Source organism: Siniperca chuatsi, linkage group LG16, assembly GCF_020085105.1.
Source record: "Siniperca chuatsi isolate FFG_IHB_CAS linkage group LG16, ASM2008510v1, whole genome shotgun sequence".
In the NCBI taxonomy this organism is placed as follows: domain Eukaryota; kingdom Metazoa; phylum Chordata; class Actinopteri; order Centrarchiformes; family Sinipercidae; genus Siniperca; species Siniperca chuatsi.
Window position 1 is genome coordinate 25,938,219 of NC_058057.1, and position 16,087 is coordinate 25,954,305.

The following is a 16,087-nucleotide window of genomic DNA, read 5'->3' on the forward strand; positions in this document are numbered from 1 at the left end:
TCATGAGCAAAATGTTCTTAAAGTTTCCAAAGTAAAAGTACTCAGAGCAGAAAGTTTGTGTGTTGTTATATTGTTGGATTTTTATTACTGACACATTTTTGAAAGTAGCATTGTACTGTTTTAGTTGATTGAGGGGGAGCTAATCTAACTATTCTACAAACTTTTGGGTAGTTTCATTACATATTATAAGATCATCATATGTTTTGTATGTAAATTCTTCATTTTTCTGCACTTTTCTTCATTCATTTTTAAACTATAACTATCAGAATAATGTAGTGGAGTAAAAAGGACAATATTTCCCAATAAACTACCTTGAATAAACAGCATTTAAGTTGATTTGGGGTTTAAAACAGCTGTTAAACCACCTCTGGAAATATATTTTTATGTTAAAAAACCTTCAGAAGACACACAAGACAGAATAAAAACTGTTTCTCAGTTTGGTTTTTATTATTTTTGGACATTTAGCAAAATACTGCAGAAACATCCAAAGCAGTATAAGAGCTAACGGTTACAAAGAAACCAAAACAAAAATACAAGATGAAAAAAAATCATGATTGCATTCAGTTATTATTCAAGAGCGTCTGATAAAACTCATTGATTGCTATAATGTCACTTGAACACACCGCCCTCACGCCGTTTTGATATAAGTTAAAGAAAATAAAACAATTTGGCTACATCATGAAAAAACACAGCAACAGATCACAGAGACCACACAGAGCAATAATTTACACAAATAATTTAATAAATACATAAATAAATAGAAAAAAGAAGTTAGATATACTGTATAGTGGTAATACAGAAGGCTTTGTAAAAAATAATAATCATATTACCCAGCCAGTGATAAATAAGTGATCAAAAAACAATCAGATCAGTTCAGTTTAAGGCAGTTTTACAGCAGGAGTTTCTAATCCAAAGGCATTACCGGCTACACTAGTTTTTACTCTTTTTTCTTATCAGGCGACAGCTACTGATCCACGGATCCACAAGCTATGTTAAAGCTAATCAGAGTGATGAGATAAGGTCTTTTCAGGCCTGTGATTTCTGGTTTTTATCGGCTACAGGTCGTCCCCTCTCTTAGGTCTAGAAGCTAATAGCACTTGTGCAGAGATGCTATAGAAAAATAAATTAACAGTCTAACGCTTAGTGTTTGAAATATGATGTCAGAGATCCTTGGGGGGGGGGTTCAAACACACACCAAAAACCTGCTAAAGTGTCCTTGAGCAAGGCACTGAATCCCTGCCAGCTGCAGGTGAGCGCTGACCTCTGACCTCTACAAACTGGTGCATGTGACATTTGATGTTTCCTGTAGGAGTTACACTGCACAAATATCCTGTAATCTCTTCTTTTACCTCAGCGAATTGTCAACATGTGCCTAGAAACGGTGATGCCAGTAATAATTCCTCTTTATTTGATGTGATTTCTGCATTTTCTTGAAATAGCATCCCAATATAAGACGTTATTGAAGAACGTGTTGAAGAAAATTAGTTCAGTGTATTAAAAATCTTGAAATTTGGTGATTCTGTTTTACCTAATAACTGAAACAAGAGAGAAAACGAATCACTCCCATCAGCAGTGAAGTCAACCAGAGCTACAGCCTCTCATATTTTTCACTTGACTTAAAAAAAAATAACATTTTAGGAGCCCAAACTCTAAAAGAAAACCGTTATAAGACGGATATTTTTGCAGTGTGACCCTACAATCCTCTCAGAAACAAGGCTGGACTTTGTTATCTTGCTATCTGACAGTGTGAAGGCAGCCTGGAGCCCCGGGATCAGCAGGCGGGGCGGAGCGGCATCTGCAGCAGGATCACCTGCCGGTTCTCGGACGGGTGGCATTTGTTGATGTGTCTGGTGAGTCCCGGGGAGCTGTAAAAGATGGCGGGGCAGTATTTGCACGGGTAGACCTGTGAGGAGTGCAGCAGGCGGATGTGCCGCTCCTGGCTGCCTCTGTTGGAAAAGTTCTCCCCGCAGACCGGACACAGGTGGCAGGTGGAGGAGCTCAGGTTCAGCGGCGCCGCGCTCTGCTCGCAGGCCGGCGCGCCCTCGTCCTCTGCAGGTTTCGGGGAGCCGTGCTGAGACGCCAGGTGCTTCCGCAGGTAGGCTTGGCGTTTAAACTTTTTCCCACATTGATTACAATCATACAGCCCTTCGTCTGAGCCGGACTCGGACGGCCCGGGGCTGGGTGTGTCCCTGTCACTAGAATCCTTTGCTTCATCCGGCGCTGTCTTACCGGACGCGGCCGCCTTGTCGCTCTCCGTGTTTTGCACACCGGGGGCTCCGCTCTGCGGCTTCGGTTTGTGCCACCGCCGGTGCGAGGCGAGGTTAGCCGGGCAGCTGAACACCTTGTCACACTCAGGACACCTGTACTCAACCCGGACTATCCTGGAGCACTTGTGCTGAGCCAGAGCGAACGGGTCTGCGTACGCCTCCCGGCAAAGCTGGCACACGAACTCGCCCAGCGGGTTGTTGTCACCTCCGGGCGGCTGCGGTCTGGGAGGCTTCTGGTCCACCGGCGCCTCTTTAATCTTGAGCCCGAGAACCGGAGATGTGGTGACATCATCCTCAAAGTGCAGTTTCCGGATAGCTTTGGTTTTCTTGGACGGCGGTTTGCTTTTGCGCTCGGTGTCGCTGGACGGCCGTTTGGCCCCGGCGGCGGGGAGCGTCCCGGTGGATGTGGCGTTGGTGTCGGTGCGGCTGCTGTTGCTGGAGCCGATTTTCAGGTCCACCGTGGCGAAGAGGTTGTCCAAAGCGGTGAGCGCTGCTGGTGTGGGGAAAGACTCCGCGGAAACCGGCGATCCGAGGTTGAAGCGTCTCTCGAAGTAGGAGCGGTCGTGGTCCTGGCTGACGGGGCGGGTGGGGCTGTAGAGCGCCTGGTACACCGCCTCCGGGTTTCCGAATTGCACCGGTTTGACGTCCTGCTCCGGAGCCGTGGCCACCGCCCCGCAGGTGGGCGTCGGCGTCTGTGAGCGCACCGGGACGGAGGCGAGAGGCGCGGATGAGGACGCATCAGCTGCTGTTTGCTCCGCTTCTTCCTCATCGGAGCGGACCCGGTAAGACACCGGGTTGGTTTTCTTGTTCCTTTTCACTAAAAATCCTCTTGGCATGTTCGCGCTGGACGGGGAGCTGAAGGCACTTTGGACGCTGCTGCGGGGAGAAGAAATCCACTTTCAGCCGCTCGCGGACTGAAACATCTGATGCGCCTTTTTGTTGTTGTCTCCTCCTGCTACTGATCCTCTGTTCTCCTCCCGAGATGCTTTCACGACAACATAGCTGCACTCTTTTTAAGGCGACATGATGACATTGTTCCCGTCCCCCCTTGTTGCCTCATCCCCGACCAATGAGAAGGAGCCGAGGTCCCCCGTGGATTTGGGGAGTGGGTGTGGGAGGATGGAGAGGCTGATGGAGGGAAGGAGGGGGGTGATGGAGGGAGGATTTGCAGATTGCAAAGCAGATGTACCTGAGGGTTTTATTGTGTTTCACCCCCCCTACACACACACACACACACTCACTCTCCTCCTCCTCGTCGTCTCGACCCGGGCACACGCCAGGAGCCTCCTGCTTTTACGGTCTGATGAGTTTGTATAGAAATCTACACGTGCCTCGGCTTTATGTGTCTCCTTTGGGTGGTGGGGGCTCCGATTTGTCCAAGAAGGAGACATCCGTCCACATAACGGCGTCAAGAAGAAGCGATTGGAAAAAATAGCAGTAAGGAAAAGTGGAAAATGCAGAATTGCAGGCTGGAGGGGAGGGGGGGGGGGGGGCAGAACTTTAAGACCAATTTTAGAAAATAAATAAAAGTGAAAATGAGGTCCGGTTTAAGACACAAGCCTGAGTTAGAATACTTAACTGAACTGTTTTCAGACACGCTCAAGATTTTAGAATTGAAGACATTCAAAGACTTTCCAGGACAACTAAAGATCCCAAAACCAGATTTGAAAACGCACAGGACGAGGAGTTGAATCCGGACAGCTACAGTAGACAAATAACCAACCAAACAAACAAACAAACACACACCATGTTTAAACCAGTGTGGCCCTGCAGCATGTGCGCTGGCGTGACAGTTAACTCCGGACATATGAATCCGTCATTTTACGCATACATAATTAATAGCGAGAGGAGGGTTTCCTGCTTTGCATCACAATGGCTGCGCTTGTGCAAGCTGTAGACCCGCCGTGATTGAAAAGGAAATTGCACCGTTAAAAAAAAAAAAAAAAAAAAAAAAATAGGAGAAGAAGAAGAAGTGGGGGCCCCTTAAATGCAATCTGGCCCCCAGATACCGTCGGCGCGTGCTGTGCGTAATCAGTGCGCTTTTTCTGTGTCTCCAAATGGGGCAAACCGAGATTATCTGCGAGTTAAAACACACGAAACCCAATTCCTGCAGGTCAGATCTGAGCCGGTCTGCCGGATATGAGTCTGTCCTTCACCGTGAGGGATGACGGGATGTCACATGGGTCGGTTCTGAGCTCACGGAGACCTCTGAAAAAGTGCGCGTGCAGAAATCAGCGTGTGTATGTTAGAGATGTTTGGAAAGCAGCAGGTTTCACTTGATGGCTCAGATTGATTGATTTGGTCTGAAATACAACCGGTTGCCTTTGAAATGCTGCTATACAGTAAATCATTAGCTCATTTTAACTGCCTGCAATTCTTATTTTCCTTCATTTTTCATGCGTTGGTGTTTTAAAAATTGGTTTCATTTGAATTAAAAGAAATTCACACTAAAAAAAATCTATAATTTAACAGCAACTTTTGTCAATTTTTGAGTCCTAAAAGTCTTTTTTCTCAAAACAAATCCAAAAAGTGTCAATTTTTCTCAATCAAGTGTCACTTTTCTTGAATCTGGTGCAGCAACCTGCTTCGTTCCGTCTTGTTTTTCAAGATAAAGACACACATTTATAGAAACTTCCTGAAACAAGTGAATCTTTATAGGAAACAGGTTGAAATAATCTCACTCTACTAGCAAGTTCTTTCAGTTGTTTTAAGAAAAAAAAGACTTTTAGGACTCAAAAACAGAAAGAAATTACTTTAAAAGATTGATTTTTTTTTAATTTTTGCAGTGGATGAGTTTTGTTTTACATAACTGTTTCAAACCAAATATATTATAATATACTGTATAATGCTCAATATATGATAACTGCTCGAAATGCAGCTGGAGAATATCACATATGAGGTCAAACAAAAGAAAACCATCAGGTGACAAAATGTGACTAATAACTCAAAACTAAACAGCAGGAAGGACGCGAAAAGCAGCACTATTAGAATATAAGAACATTATGTTATTGAAGACTAGAAAACCATTAAGTGCAGTAAAGTTTCCATTAAAGTCACTATATGTAGCTTCCACAGTGAGGAGATTTAAAAAATATCTCTTTATATCTGATCTTATGTTAAAAAGATATTAAAAAGTCGTGAGTGATCATATGCATCCTGTAATATCTGACTTCATGTTTGGACACCAGCAGCCTGCGGGGGGGTATGTAGGTGCGGACATATGCTGTTGTGTGTGCGGTTATTTTCCCGACAGGCTTCAGCTCAGCCTGATTAGCATACAGCTGTAGAGTGATACCCTCCTCCTCTTCCTCCTCCTCCTCCTCCAGAATGCTTTCATCTCCAGCCGCTATACGGGCCGTGTGATTGGTCACGCTGCTGCAGAGTCACTGAGGGGAGAGTTACAGTTGGCACATTATGGAGGAGATACAAACAGAAACGTCAAAGATTCTCATTTTGACTTCTTTTAAACTATTTACTGTACGCCATATTTAAGTTAAGAGTAAGTAAAGAGTTATCACTCAGATAAACATCAAAACAGGGACCGAAAAAGTGAATTAATTCAATGTTAATGAGAAAAATGTTTTTATAAATGTCTGTAGAAGCTCAGACAGTGTTATTGGGGAGAGGGTGGGGCTCAATTCCATCACATTAAGGAACAAATCACTGACTTTATTAACTGGAAGTCCCTTAATTTGATTCCAGCTAGCATGGAGCATAACATCACACAATTTTAATTTAAATTTCTGATATCAGTTTACTGAACTCACGCCATTCATATGCCATCACATTAACATATTTTACTGAAAAGTCCCTTAAATTTGATACCAATTTGATCACATTAAGGGACTTTTCTAACTAACGGGACTAATTAGAGTGACTTTTTCAATTAAGGGACTTTTCTTCAAGTAATAATTCAACATTCTTGGAAAATTCGCTTATGTGTTTTCACTCCAAGAGTTTAAAAACAAGATCGACGTCACTCTCATGTCTGCATTAAAATAGCACCGCGCTCATTTAGCATTGCACTCCTATAACACTGTCGGACTCACGATGGACAGAAATGTATGCAGCAGAACCAGAGGTATCTCTTTATTCCACACATTCTTCTTCCTTGGGAAAACCTGGCGCCTACATTACCCACAATGCAACAGCTGGGGGGGAGATTGGGGTGTGTTAGGCTAATGTAGCCTGGAGCCTGTAGCCTGCAGCAGAGATGAGCAGCTGCTGAGCTCACTTCTTTCTGACTCCACACCAACAGATTAGTTTCATCTTCAAACTTGTAGTCTTCAGCCCCGACCGACGCCAACTCGAGTGACATCACTTGAGGACATTTATCAGACTTCACACAGCTCCCTCTGAGACACTAAAGGCTTTATACGACTTTTAAAACATATGCAGTAGAACTCCCCAACACCTGGAAACACACTTTGATGAGTAAAATCGGCGGAGTTCCCCTTTAAAGGTACCCTGTGAAGTTTTTTGACCACTAGTTGCGCTATGAAGCAATGTTTTTAGGAGTGTGTCCAAGTTTTGTTTGTACTGTGCACAAACAACACACAGGCGAAGAGATTCACATTCCTGCTCCGGTTGTATGCTAGCCCGCTGACCGACAGTTGGCGCGCAGCAATGTGCCAACAAAGGCAAGGAAGAAGAAAGCCGCTAGCAAGTAAACAATGCAGGATTGAAAACATTTTTAAAAATCAGCTTTGCAAATGGTTTACGAGAAATAAAATACATTCAACACGTTTGTTTGTTTTAGTGAGAAACAGTGAACGTAAACATAACTTTCTTTACAAGAAAACTACACAGGGAACCTTTTCAATGACAGTATGATCTTAAGTTTAACAGTTTATTCGGCCGTTTGAACACATTTAAAAAGCTTTGTTGATGTCGCTCATGACGTCACAGCTGTCCCGGGCAGGCGAACATGGGCAGCAGGTTTCGGTTGTAGGTCAGATATTTCACAGCGCTGCTCCTCAGAGCCGCTCGACTCTCAGCATCTTTAAATCTGTCCAGAGATGGGACGTTTGAGTCGTCGGCGTCCTCCATCACCTGCTGCCTCGACTCATCGTCCTGCAGGGACACACGGGTGGAGGTTAAAAACTCTTTCTAATTGTATTCAGCCATTTACAATTGTATTTTTTGTTCCATAGACATATACATTAAATTTGTAAATTTTTGAAAGAGAGAAAGGTCAGACTCAGATCAAACTTGTTGATTTTGGAGATTGAAATGAAAGCACAAACTGTAGTTGAGGCGATCTGTTGAAGCTCCTGCTCAAAGTCGGAGAATCTGTCGTGATAAACGGCCAAACACCAGCTCTGTCTGAAGAAACTGCAGGAGACACACACATTCATACACATGGATGTTGTTGTTTTTTCACCACCAGTGGGATCCTACACTGTTTTTAATTATTACGCTTGACAGAAGTCAAAAAAGTACAATGGTCTCATTCTAGGACCACAAGTTTTTAATACAGCAACAGTTTTTACCCTGTTGAGTTTCCATCTTATGGAAAAAACCCTGAAACACACATCAGACCAGTAGTTTCCAACCTGCTCGGCTTGTGATCCTTTAAGGTAATGTCTCCACTCCACATCACAGCTGTGGGCTTGAACTGTGAGCCGTTCAACTAAAGAATGATTTTTGCTTCTCAGGTTGTTTCATTTGAAGGATTTGTAGAGGCCTGAAGAGGTTAAAGCGGCTAACTGATATATTTATCCTAACAATGTATCAAATGACACTTTGAAAACAGTGTGACAATGTGAACAGAGTCTCTGGTAGTGATGAACATACAGAGAATTATTACCCGAATCTGCAGCTCCCCTCGGCTGTCAGAGAAAAACCTCTAAAAAGCCACTGTACACAACCTGCTGAGCAGCAAACAGCACACAGACACAGTCAGAGAGCAGCTGCTGAACATAGCGGAGCATTTAGCAGCTAAAGAGCCAGATGTTTCCCTCTGGAGTTGGTGGAGACCAAAAACAGAGCTATAAGAGAGGGAATATTGGACTGACATTCATGAGGTGACACAAACACGACTCCAAATGAATGATCATGTTGCTCTGGGACTGCTGGATGTGGAAATAAGCAGTGGTGGGATGTAACTAAGTACATTTATTCAAGTACTGTACTTAAGTACAATTTTGAGGTACTTAAATATTTCCCTTTTATGCTACTTTATACATCTACTCCAGTACAATTCAGCCAGAAATCTTGTACTTTTTACTCCACTACATTTATTTTACAGCTTTAATTACTAGTTAATTTTCAGATTAAGATTTGACATTAAAAACTCACATAACAAGCTCATGAATTGCATCGGTAAAGATGAAACCAGTGATTCCCAAACTATTTGGCTTGTGCCCCCACAAAAAAGCATTTGGGGCCCCTTGTCATGTTTCAGATGTCTATGAGTTGTTAGCAGTTCCACCAAAAAGAGATTTCACCTCTAATCTTCTTTCCTCTGCCATTAATCATCTCACGAGCCCTCAGATTGATCCGGTGACCCTTTGGAGGGGCCCGACCCCTAGGTTGGGAACCACTGGACTAAACTAGCTAACTGTATATAAAGCAGTTAAAACTAGCTCCACCTCGAGCAGCTACAACAGTAAAATGCTGCATCAGTAATAATCACAGGCTATGTGCATAGACAGCCACCACAAGAGGTAATTAAGAAACTGTATTTCTTTGTCATTTGGGTGAACTGACCCTTTAAATAAAATAAACCAAACACACAAACACACCAAAAAGCTACGCTAACCGTGTTGACTGAATAACCTCCAGCCGCCACATGGCCGATCAATTATTTTAATGGCTCATGATGCTCCGTCAGCCTCCACAATGACTTTACGAGTCAGCTGAGTGAGCGGCGTGATGAGGAATCAGCCTCTGCAGCGGGGAGGCTCCGGCTTTGTCTCGTCCTGGACCGGTAACAAAGACAGATTGGGGAGCTGCATAAACAGATTAGGAGGCGGGGGACAATAGACGTCCATATCTGGGGGTCATTTGTGTTGAAACCTCAGAAGCAGGTCACCCGCTGTTTGACACACACACACACACACACACACACCGCAAAGTCACCAGCAAACACACAGACAGCACGAGGACAAAAGACACTGAAGGCCTAAATCTCTCTCGCCTGTTCAGACCACTTAAGTGTTATTTTGACGTGTGAGGTCAGCAGACGAATGATGGGAAGTTTCACTACCTGCAGCTTTCTGAAAGTGGCTCATTTGTGTACAGAAGTTGGTTATGAAAACAACAATTTTTTAAAACTTGACCACCTGCTGTCTGTAACGTTTTGGTACCAAAATCAGATATCCACACCTGAATAACCGCAACATGTATTCTTGTACAATGAATAAATCAAATTATACTACTGCAGGGGCTGGACAAACTAACAGAAACACTATACAAAACACAATAACAGTGAAGCAAATATACATTTGGTAAAGCTGTTTGTTGTTTTGTTGACAACAAAATAAAACTAGACATCATGTGATTCACCAAACTGATCATTTCTGCAGATCTGTTGTACTATGAGTTGTAGGTTTTGCTTGTTTCTTGAAGCTTAGAAAAAGACTAAAAGATGATATTAAAGAAAAATGTCTCTTCTTGCTCTGTTATAAGTCTGTCATGTGCAATGCAGGAGGTGTTTTTTCTGATGAGAAATGCGTTTCAACTATACAGAACAAATAAAAGTACAGGCATGACATTTAAAGGGTGTTTCTGGTTTTAGACCCAAACTGTTGGTTGTAAACATCCATCACAGCACACAGTTTTCCTGTGCAATGTGGGATTATTACTGCCATTTTTGGTGGGTCCACTATCACTCTGACCTCCAAATAAAGTGGTTTAGATAATCTGGATAAACTGCTAAAAACCTATTTTCTGTCCTGTCGAGGTTCTTTGTAGCAATGCTGCCATGTTCCCAGAGGCCGGTTTCACAAAGACAGGCTTTGACTATGGCTTAGATCAAACTAAGACCTGTCAGACTGATGTCTAAATTCATCTGTTGCACAAAGCTGACTAGTTCTCAACTATCTTAGGTAGGACTAATTTCTCGATAAATTAAGAAAACATGGCTGTCTGAGCAGCTGCATCAAACTGCTCAGCTCTGTTCACTCCAGCAGCCTTCTGGAAGGATTCAACAACTACAAGAACATTAAACAGGGAAAATTCAGAGTGTAACAATACAAAAAAAAACCCAGCAGTATAAAATCTCAACACAGTGCAGACGTGAGAGCATCTGTGGCTTCTTAATGTGGCAGGACTCAGTACTTCTGCTAACTGGTCAGTCAGGCTCAGGATAGTTTCCTCGGGAAAATGAAAACGACCGATGACGTCCTCACTTCTGGATATTTCCAACAGGTTACTGCAGTCTCTAAAAACTACGTTCCTCTCTTATTACTCACTCCACAACGTTGTTAACAAACCACAAATTGTATACTTTATATTCTAGAAATACTGAAAAATAAATGAAGATTTTCTTCCTTCAAACTGTCAGAAGACATTTGTGAACGAATAGTAACTGTCCTTCGTTCTCCCACCTGTACAGGTCGTGGATCAGGCCCTGGTGGTAGCGGGTCGACAGCTGGCCCAGCAGCTGCTGGTGTTTCCCGTACAGACTCAGGTAATTGGAGACGGGGAGGGGCTTCAGGGAGAAACAGGTGAACGTCTCCACCAGCTCGTTGCAGTTGAGATGTACAGAGAAGTAGTTCCCCGTCTCCACTCGTCCGGTCACGATAGCGCTGTCCTGTAACTTTACATGGATGAGCTCACAAGTTAGTCAGAGAACTTGTTCTTCTTTGGGAGATCTGTTGAGAGATTCTTGGTTTGGTTTTCAGAGTAACTTATTAACATATCTGATTTGTGGCAGTTATATATGTAAATATATATATCAGAATCAGAATCAGAAATACTTTATTGATCCCCGTAGGGAAACTGTTTGTTACAGTAGCTTGCTTTACGTCAGTGCACACAGGAGAAGTACTAGAAAACGATGTGATACACTATAAACACCATAAAACAGGTCAGAAAATAAATTAAGTATCAGGTCGGTATAAGTATAAAATAAACTAAGTGTCGAGTACCAAGTGGGTTTACTGGTTGATGATGGAGGTACAGTATAAAATACAGTGTCACCAAATATGTAATAAGTAATAGTAATAAGTGGAGGTACTGTCAAGAGTAATAGAGGTATATGATATCAATAGAATAAATAAGAAAAACTAACATGGGAAAACTAATATTGCACGGGAGTAGTACACAGAATATTGCACAATTATTATTAATTATGGCAGAGATGTAATGATCAGTGTCCAGTTTAGTGACCTAGGGTCAAACAGACTGACACTTAGAGGGAGAAGTTAAAGAGTTTGATGGCCACAGGCAGGAATGACTTCCTGTGGCGCTCTGTGGTGCATTGTGGGGGGATGAGTCTTCCGCTGAAGGTGCTCCTTTGTTTGACCAGCACGTCATGGAGCGGGTGGGAGACACTGTCCAAGATGGCGTGTAGTTTGGCCAGCTTATTCCTCTCTGACTGTGCTATATATTATAATCTTTAAATTAATTAGCAGTTGTGTGTGGTGTTACTTTTTTATGTTTCATAACAAACTGATCCATAAGGCCGGTCTCATTGTGGGGGTGGAGCTGGACTCTCTGGCGGTGGTGTCAGAGAGGAAGACACTGGCCAAACTACATGCCATCAAGGAGCACCTTCAGCGGAAGACTCATCCCCCCACAATGCACCACAGAGCGCCACAGGAAGTCATTCCTGCCTGTGGCCATCAGACTCTTTAACTCCTCCCTCTAAGTGTCAGTCTGTATGACCCAAAGTCACTAAACTGCACATTGAGCATTAACATCTCTGCAATACTTGAAATATTGTGCAATATTCTCTGTTTAATACTCCGGTGCAATATTCTCTGTTTTCAGTTTAAAATTCCCTATTTATTGATATTTATTCATACTTCTTTTACTGCTGTGCAATATCCACTGTCTAATAATCATCTTAATAAACTACACTTAACTTGACAGTACTCATTATTGCACTATTACTTATTACTTATATTATTACATTGTATTATACCGTACATACTTGTCAACCTGTAAATCCACTTTGGTACTTACACTTATTTTTGCTTTTATACTTTGTATAACCCATTTTGTACTTCATTTATCTTGCCTGCATTATAGTGTATTATATTCTGATCCCTGTGTGCACTGACGTGACAGTGAGCAGCTGTAACAAAGAGTTTCCCCTCAGGGATCAATAAAGTATTTCTGATTCTGATTCTGATTCATTTGGTTATTTGTCTGTGAGCATGTCAGGTGTTTGGTTCTCTTGTTTTTCTTTTGTACACGTGGGTTAGTTCAGGAGACTGACGTGTTCATACGTCACACGTTGGCCTTGTCTTGAAAAGAAACTAGAAATAAACCACTGCTGTTTCAAGCAGATTGTGTGTAAACCAGAGAAAAACTAACACTGACAGATACGTTGGTCAGTAAAGCCTTACATGTTTAACTGGAGGACCTGTCAGGTTGGTAGCGGACGGTTTAGTAACGTGCAGGTAGTTATATCCTCCAGGCAGCTTTCCACCTGAGGAGAGAGGGAAGACCCATGATGAAGGTTAAGGTGTGATGTGTTATCAGAAGACAGCATTCAAATAAGATTAGTTTCAGTGCTGAAACATGAGCTGGCACCAAAACTGGGACAACAGCAGATCCATCATAACATGCATTTCACTGTTAACATCCACCTACAGAGGAAAAGAGAGCTGAGGCAATGAACTCAGAAAGCAGGCGGTGATATGGCTGTTCTCCCTGAACACTGAAATCCCTGTGAAAAGTTCATGTGTGGTTCATCTCTCTGAGAAGGGCGAAGCAGAGAGGCTGTTGTGTTTATGTAACCTGTGGAGTGGCCTTGGTTACTCTGTGAATACACAGCAGCACAATACAGCATTGTTACGCCCTGCTATGGTTTGAGTGTCCGCCACCGCCACAATAACATCAGCAGTGGGTGGGTGGGTGAAAGATTGGAAAATGTTCCACAAAAACATAATGACAAACATTGGCAGTGCAAATTCTCTCAGATAAAAGCAGACAAAAACATCGACAGACAGGAAGAAGGACAAAAAGGAGAGTATCGAGGTAACCTGACTGACGCTGAACACATATGGAAACATGACATCTGCTGATGAATGTGAAGGAATTTTGTGTTTATGCTACTAAATATTTATGATTATTAACATGCCTGTTGAAAATTTTGGGGAAATTGGGGAGTTTTTGGGGGTCCAGGGCTCTAGAAGTCCCATTCATTCTCATTCATTCTCCTGGTTAAATCATCAGTATAAAAGTCATGCACTGCGTGGGAGACAGTCCCGGGAGGACCAATAAGAACAAGGCTGTGCGCTGCTCTTTAACTGAGGTGAGGCGATTAACCACACGTGGTAGTCTTCATCACTGAAGTCTTTTCTTTTCTAAAACCAAAAAATGTTTAAACATTTAAAACTCATTAAATATATTTTTCCAGACTTGAAATCAGACCTTGAATCTTGGCCTGTTTGTACAGCGGTACGAGACGATCCATTTCAGGTGTAGGCTCGTCCGCAGGCTCCAGCGTCGGGTCGAAGAGTGGCAGCAACATGGCCGCCAGGTCCTGGCCCACTTCCTTGGAGTTGAAGTTGGCGTGCGACCACTCGTCTGCATGGTAGCAGCGGGAGAATTTGGTGAGAGGTCCGGCACCACAAATGGCTGAATCGCTGGTGTGGAAAGTGGCATTTATGACTAGTCTGCTATCAAAGACCAGGAAGGAGTTGTTGATGCTCTTGAAGGCGTTGTAGTCGACTCCTTTATTGGAGAGGTTAATGAACACCTGAAAGGAGAAAATGAAAAAATTTGTATGTTTTCAGTTTTCTTGTGATTTCAGTGTAACAAGTTCTAAACATTCAGACAGTATATACTGTACTTAAATGCAGAATACAAGGACAACAAGGCCTCACACCTACAGGGTGCGTCTATTTTAGACTAAAATGAAAAAGAAAAAAAATGCACAACCAGACAGCAGAATCCTCTACTGTCTCAAACAATGGAAATGGGAAACACACCAAAATGATTTTGTGCTTGACAAACACATTTGGCTTCCAGGAGGAAAATTAACATCCAACCAGCAGCCACGAGATGGTGAATTCAGCCTGTTGTTTCTGAGCTTTTCAGCTCCACCAGACACCCTGGCCAGTAACCCACCATTGTTTGGAGAACATTTTCTTTTGTGAAAATGAATAACTGACTGGGTAAGCAGTGAAATCACCCAGTGGATTTTGAAAGTCACCAGAAACTTTGACTTACTCCACACTGCAGATGGAGGGGCTCTGCGTCGGTGGTGAATGACACAGAAGTGAGAGGATCGGGGTGTTCTCCATTGTTCATCTGGGCCAGCAGGCAGTTATGGTGGACCTGGACCTCAGCCTTTTCCATGGCTGTCGCCACAGCCTTCTTGATCACAGGGTCGCTGAAGCAGGAGACGCCCGGCTCGGGAGGTGGGAGGACTAGATGGATACGATATCCCCGGACGCCAAGGCTGAGCAAAGTCTCCGTGGTGGTGAAGACATCGATGCTGTTTCCGTAGACGACGGCATTATCTGGAGAATCACAAGAAAGATTTCAGTGCTGACTTCAGTGCTCTGCGTGAATGCTATGCTTCATATGTGTTGAAGAAAAAAGGCCTCATGTTAAAGCAAATGTGAGTCAATAAAATGTTTCTGTGGATAAATTTACTTTGAAGTAACTTTTCTCTGGCTGATTTGTTTGGAAAAGAATCATGAAAGGAGCGGTGTCAATCTGGCAAGGAAACAAGCTACTGCATTCTTAGATTTGATACCTGAAGCTATGAAATCGTAATGTAGTAATACTATGTAGGACCACCAAAACAGCCCTGGAGGGTAACTTGATTGAACTAATCACAATTTCATTTCCAATAGTGATCAGAACAAGATTAGGAGTCTGCAGCCATGCTAGCAGCTCTGTGAGGCTGTACTAAGTCACAGCAGAGCTTTGAGCTAAATGCTAACATCAGCATTTATTAATTAGCACTAAATACAAAGTACAGCTGAGGCTGATGGGAATTTCATTAGTTTTGCAGCTATTTGCTCATAAACCAAAGTATTGGACTAATTAAAACTTTGAACTGATGATGGTGCTAGATGCAAAGTTAAGTCAGTGTTATTACAATTTATCCCCAGGGGAACATGAATGTCTGTGCCAAATTGAATCTACCCTATTGTTGTTGAGACAGTTCTCTTAAAACCACAAATGTCACCCTCCTGGTGGCGCTATAGGAAAAGTCAGGGGATCATCATCAAATCATTAGGATCCACCCTGAAGGGGACCATAAATATCTGTCCCATGTTTAGTGGCAATCCATCCAATAGTTAGTTGTTGAGATGTTTCAATCTGAACCAAAATGGTAGGCATTTTACCCAAATCATTCAGCCCGACTTTCAGCAAAAAGTCTTAAAAAACGTATGCACTTGAAATATAAAAGAAAACTACCCACTACAGTAATAACATTTTTGCTGAAAAAGAAAATCAATTTAGGATTTTTTTTTTCTGTTTGTAGGCACAGTAGATGTTTATCATACAAAATTGTAATATTCCAAATAGACGAACTGAATGGTGACCATGAAGTATTGATTTCTAAAAAAAGACACTATTTTGCAAAGGAGCTCTTAATTTTCACTATGTCATGATACAAATGATTTCCCTATTCCAATCAACAAGAGTTTGTGCTCAGGTTTTCCAAACAGCTCTGAAAGAGG

General features: G+C 42.7%; 2 protein-coding genes across 2 annotated transcripts in view; both read right to left on the bottom strand.

Moving 5' to 3' along the window:
• Window positions 1-426: 426 nt before the first annotated feature.
• insm1a (insulinoma-associated 1a) lies at window positions 427-3,694 on the bottom strand. Its single transcript, XM_044169239.1, has one exon. The coding sequence runs from the start codon at window positions 3,101-3,103 to the stop codon at window positions 1,772-1,774; it is 1,332 nt and encodes a 443-aa protein (XP_044025174.1). The 5' UTR covers window positions 3,104-3,694; the 3' UTR covers window positions 427-1,771.
• A 3,408-nt stretch (window positions 3,695-7,102) lies between these two features.
• The window catches only part of cfap61 (cilia and flagella associated protein 61), a 37,564-nt gene continuing 28,579 nt past the window's right edge, over window positions 7,103-16,087 (bottom strand). The window contains exons 20-25 of the mRNA XM_044169237.1: window positions 14,619-14,911; window positions 13,818-14,145; window positions 12,788-12,870; window positions 10,820-11,031; window positions 7,514-7,601; window positions 7,103-7,340 (exon numbers count right to left, since the gene is read on the bottom strand). Coding sequence (XP_044025172.1) covers window positions 7,170-7,340; window positions 7,514-7,601; window positions 10,820-11,031; window positions 12,788-12,870; window positions 13,818-14,145; window positions 14,619-14,911 — 1,175 coding nt within the window. The 3' untranslated portion in view covers window positions 7,103-7,169. The remainder of the gene's footprint in view (window positions 7,341-7,513; window positions 7,602-10,819; window positions 11,032-12,787; window positions 12,871-13,817; window positions 14,146-14,618; window positions 14,912-16,087) is intronic.

Bases quoted from the DNA above. Each gene is read 5' to 3' on its own strand.
- insm1a (XM_044169239.1), bottom strand. From the start codon at position 3,103: ATGCCAAGAGGATTTTTAGTGAAAAGGAACAAGAAAACCAACCCGGTG.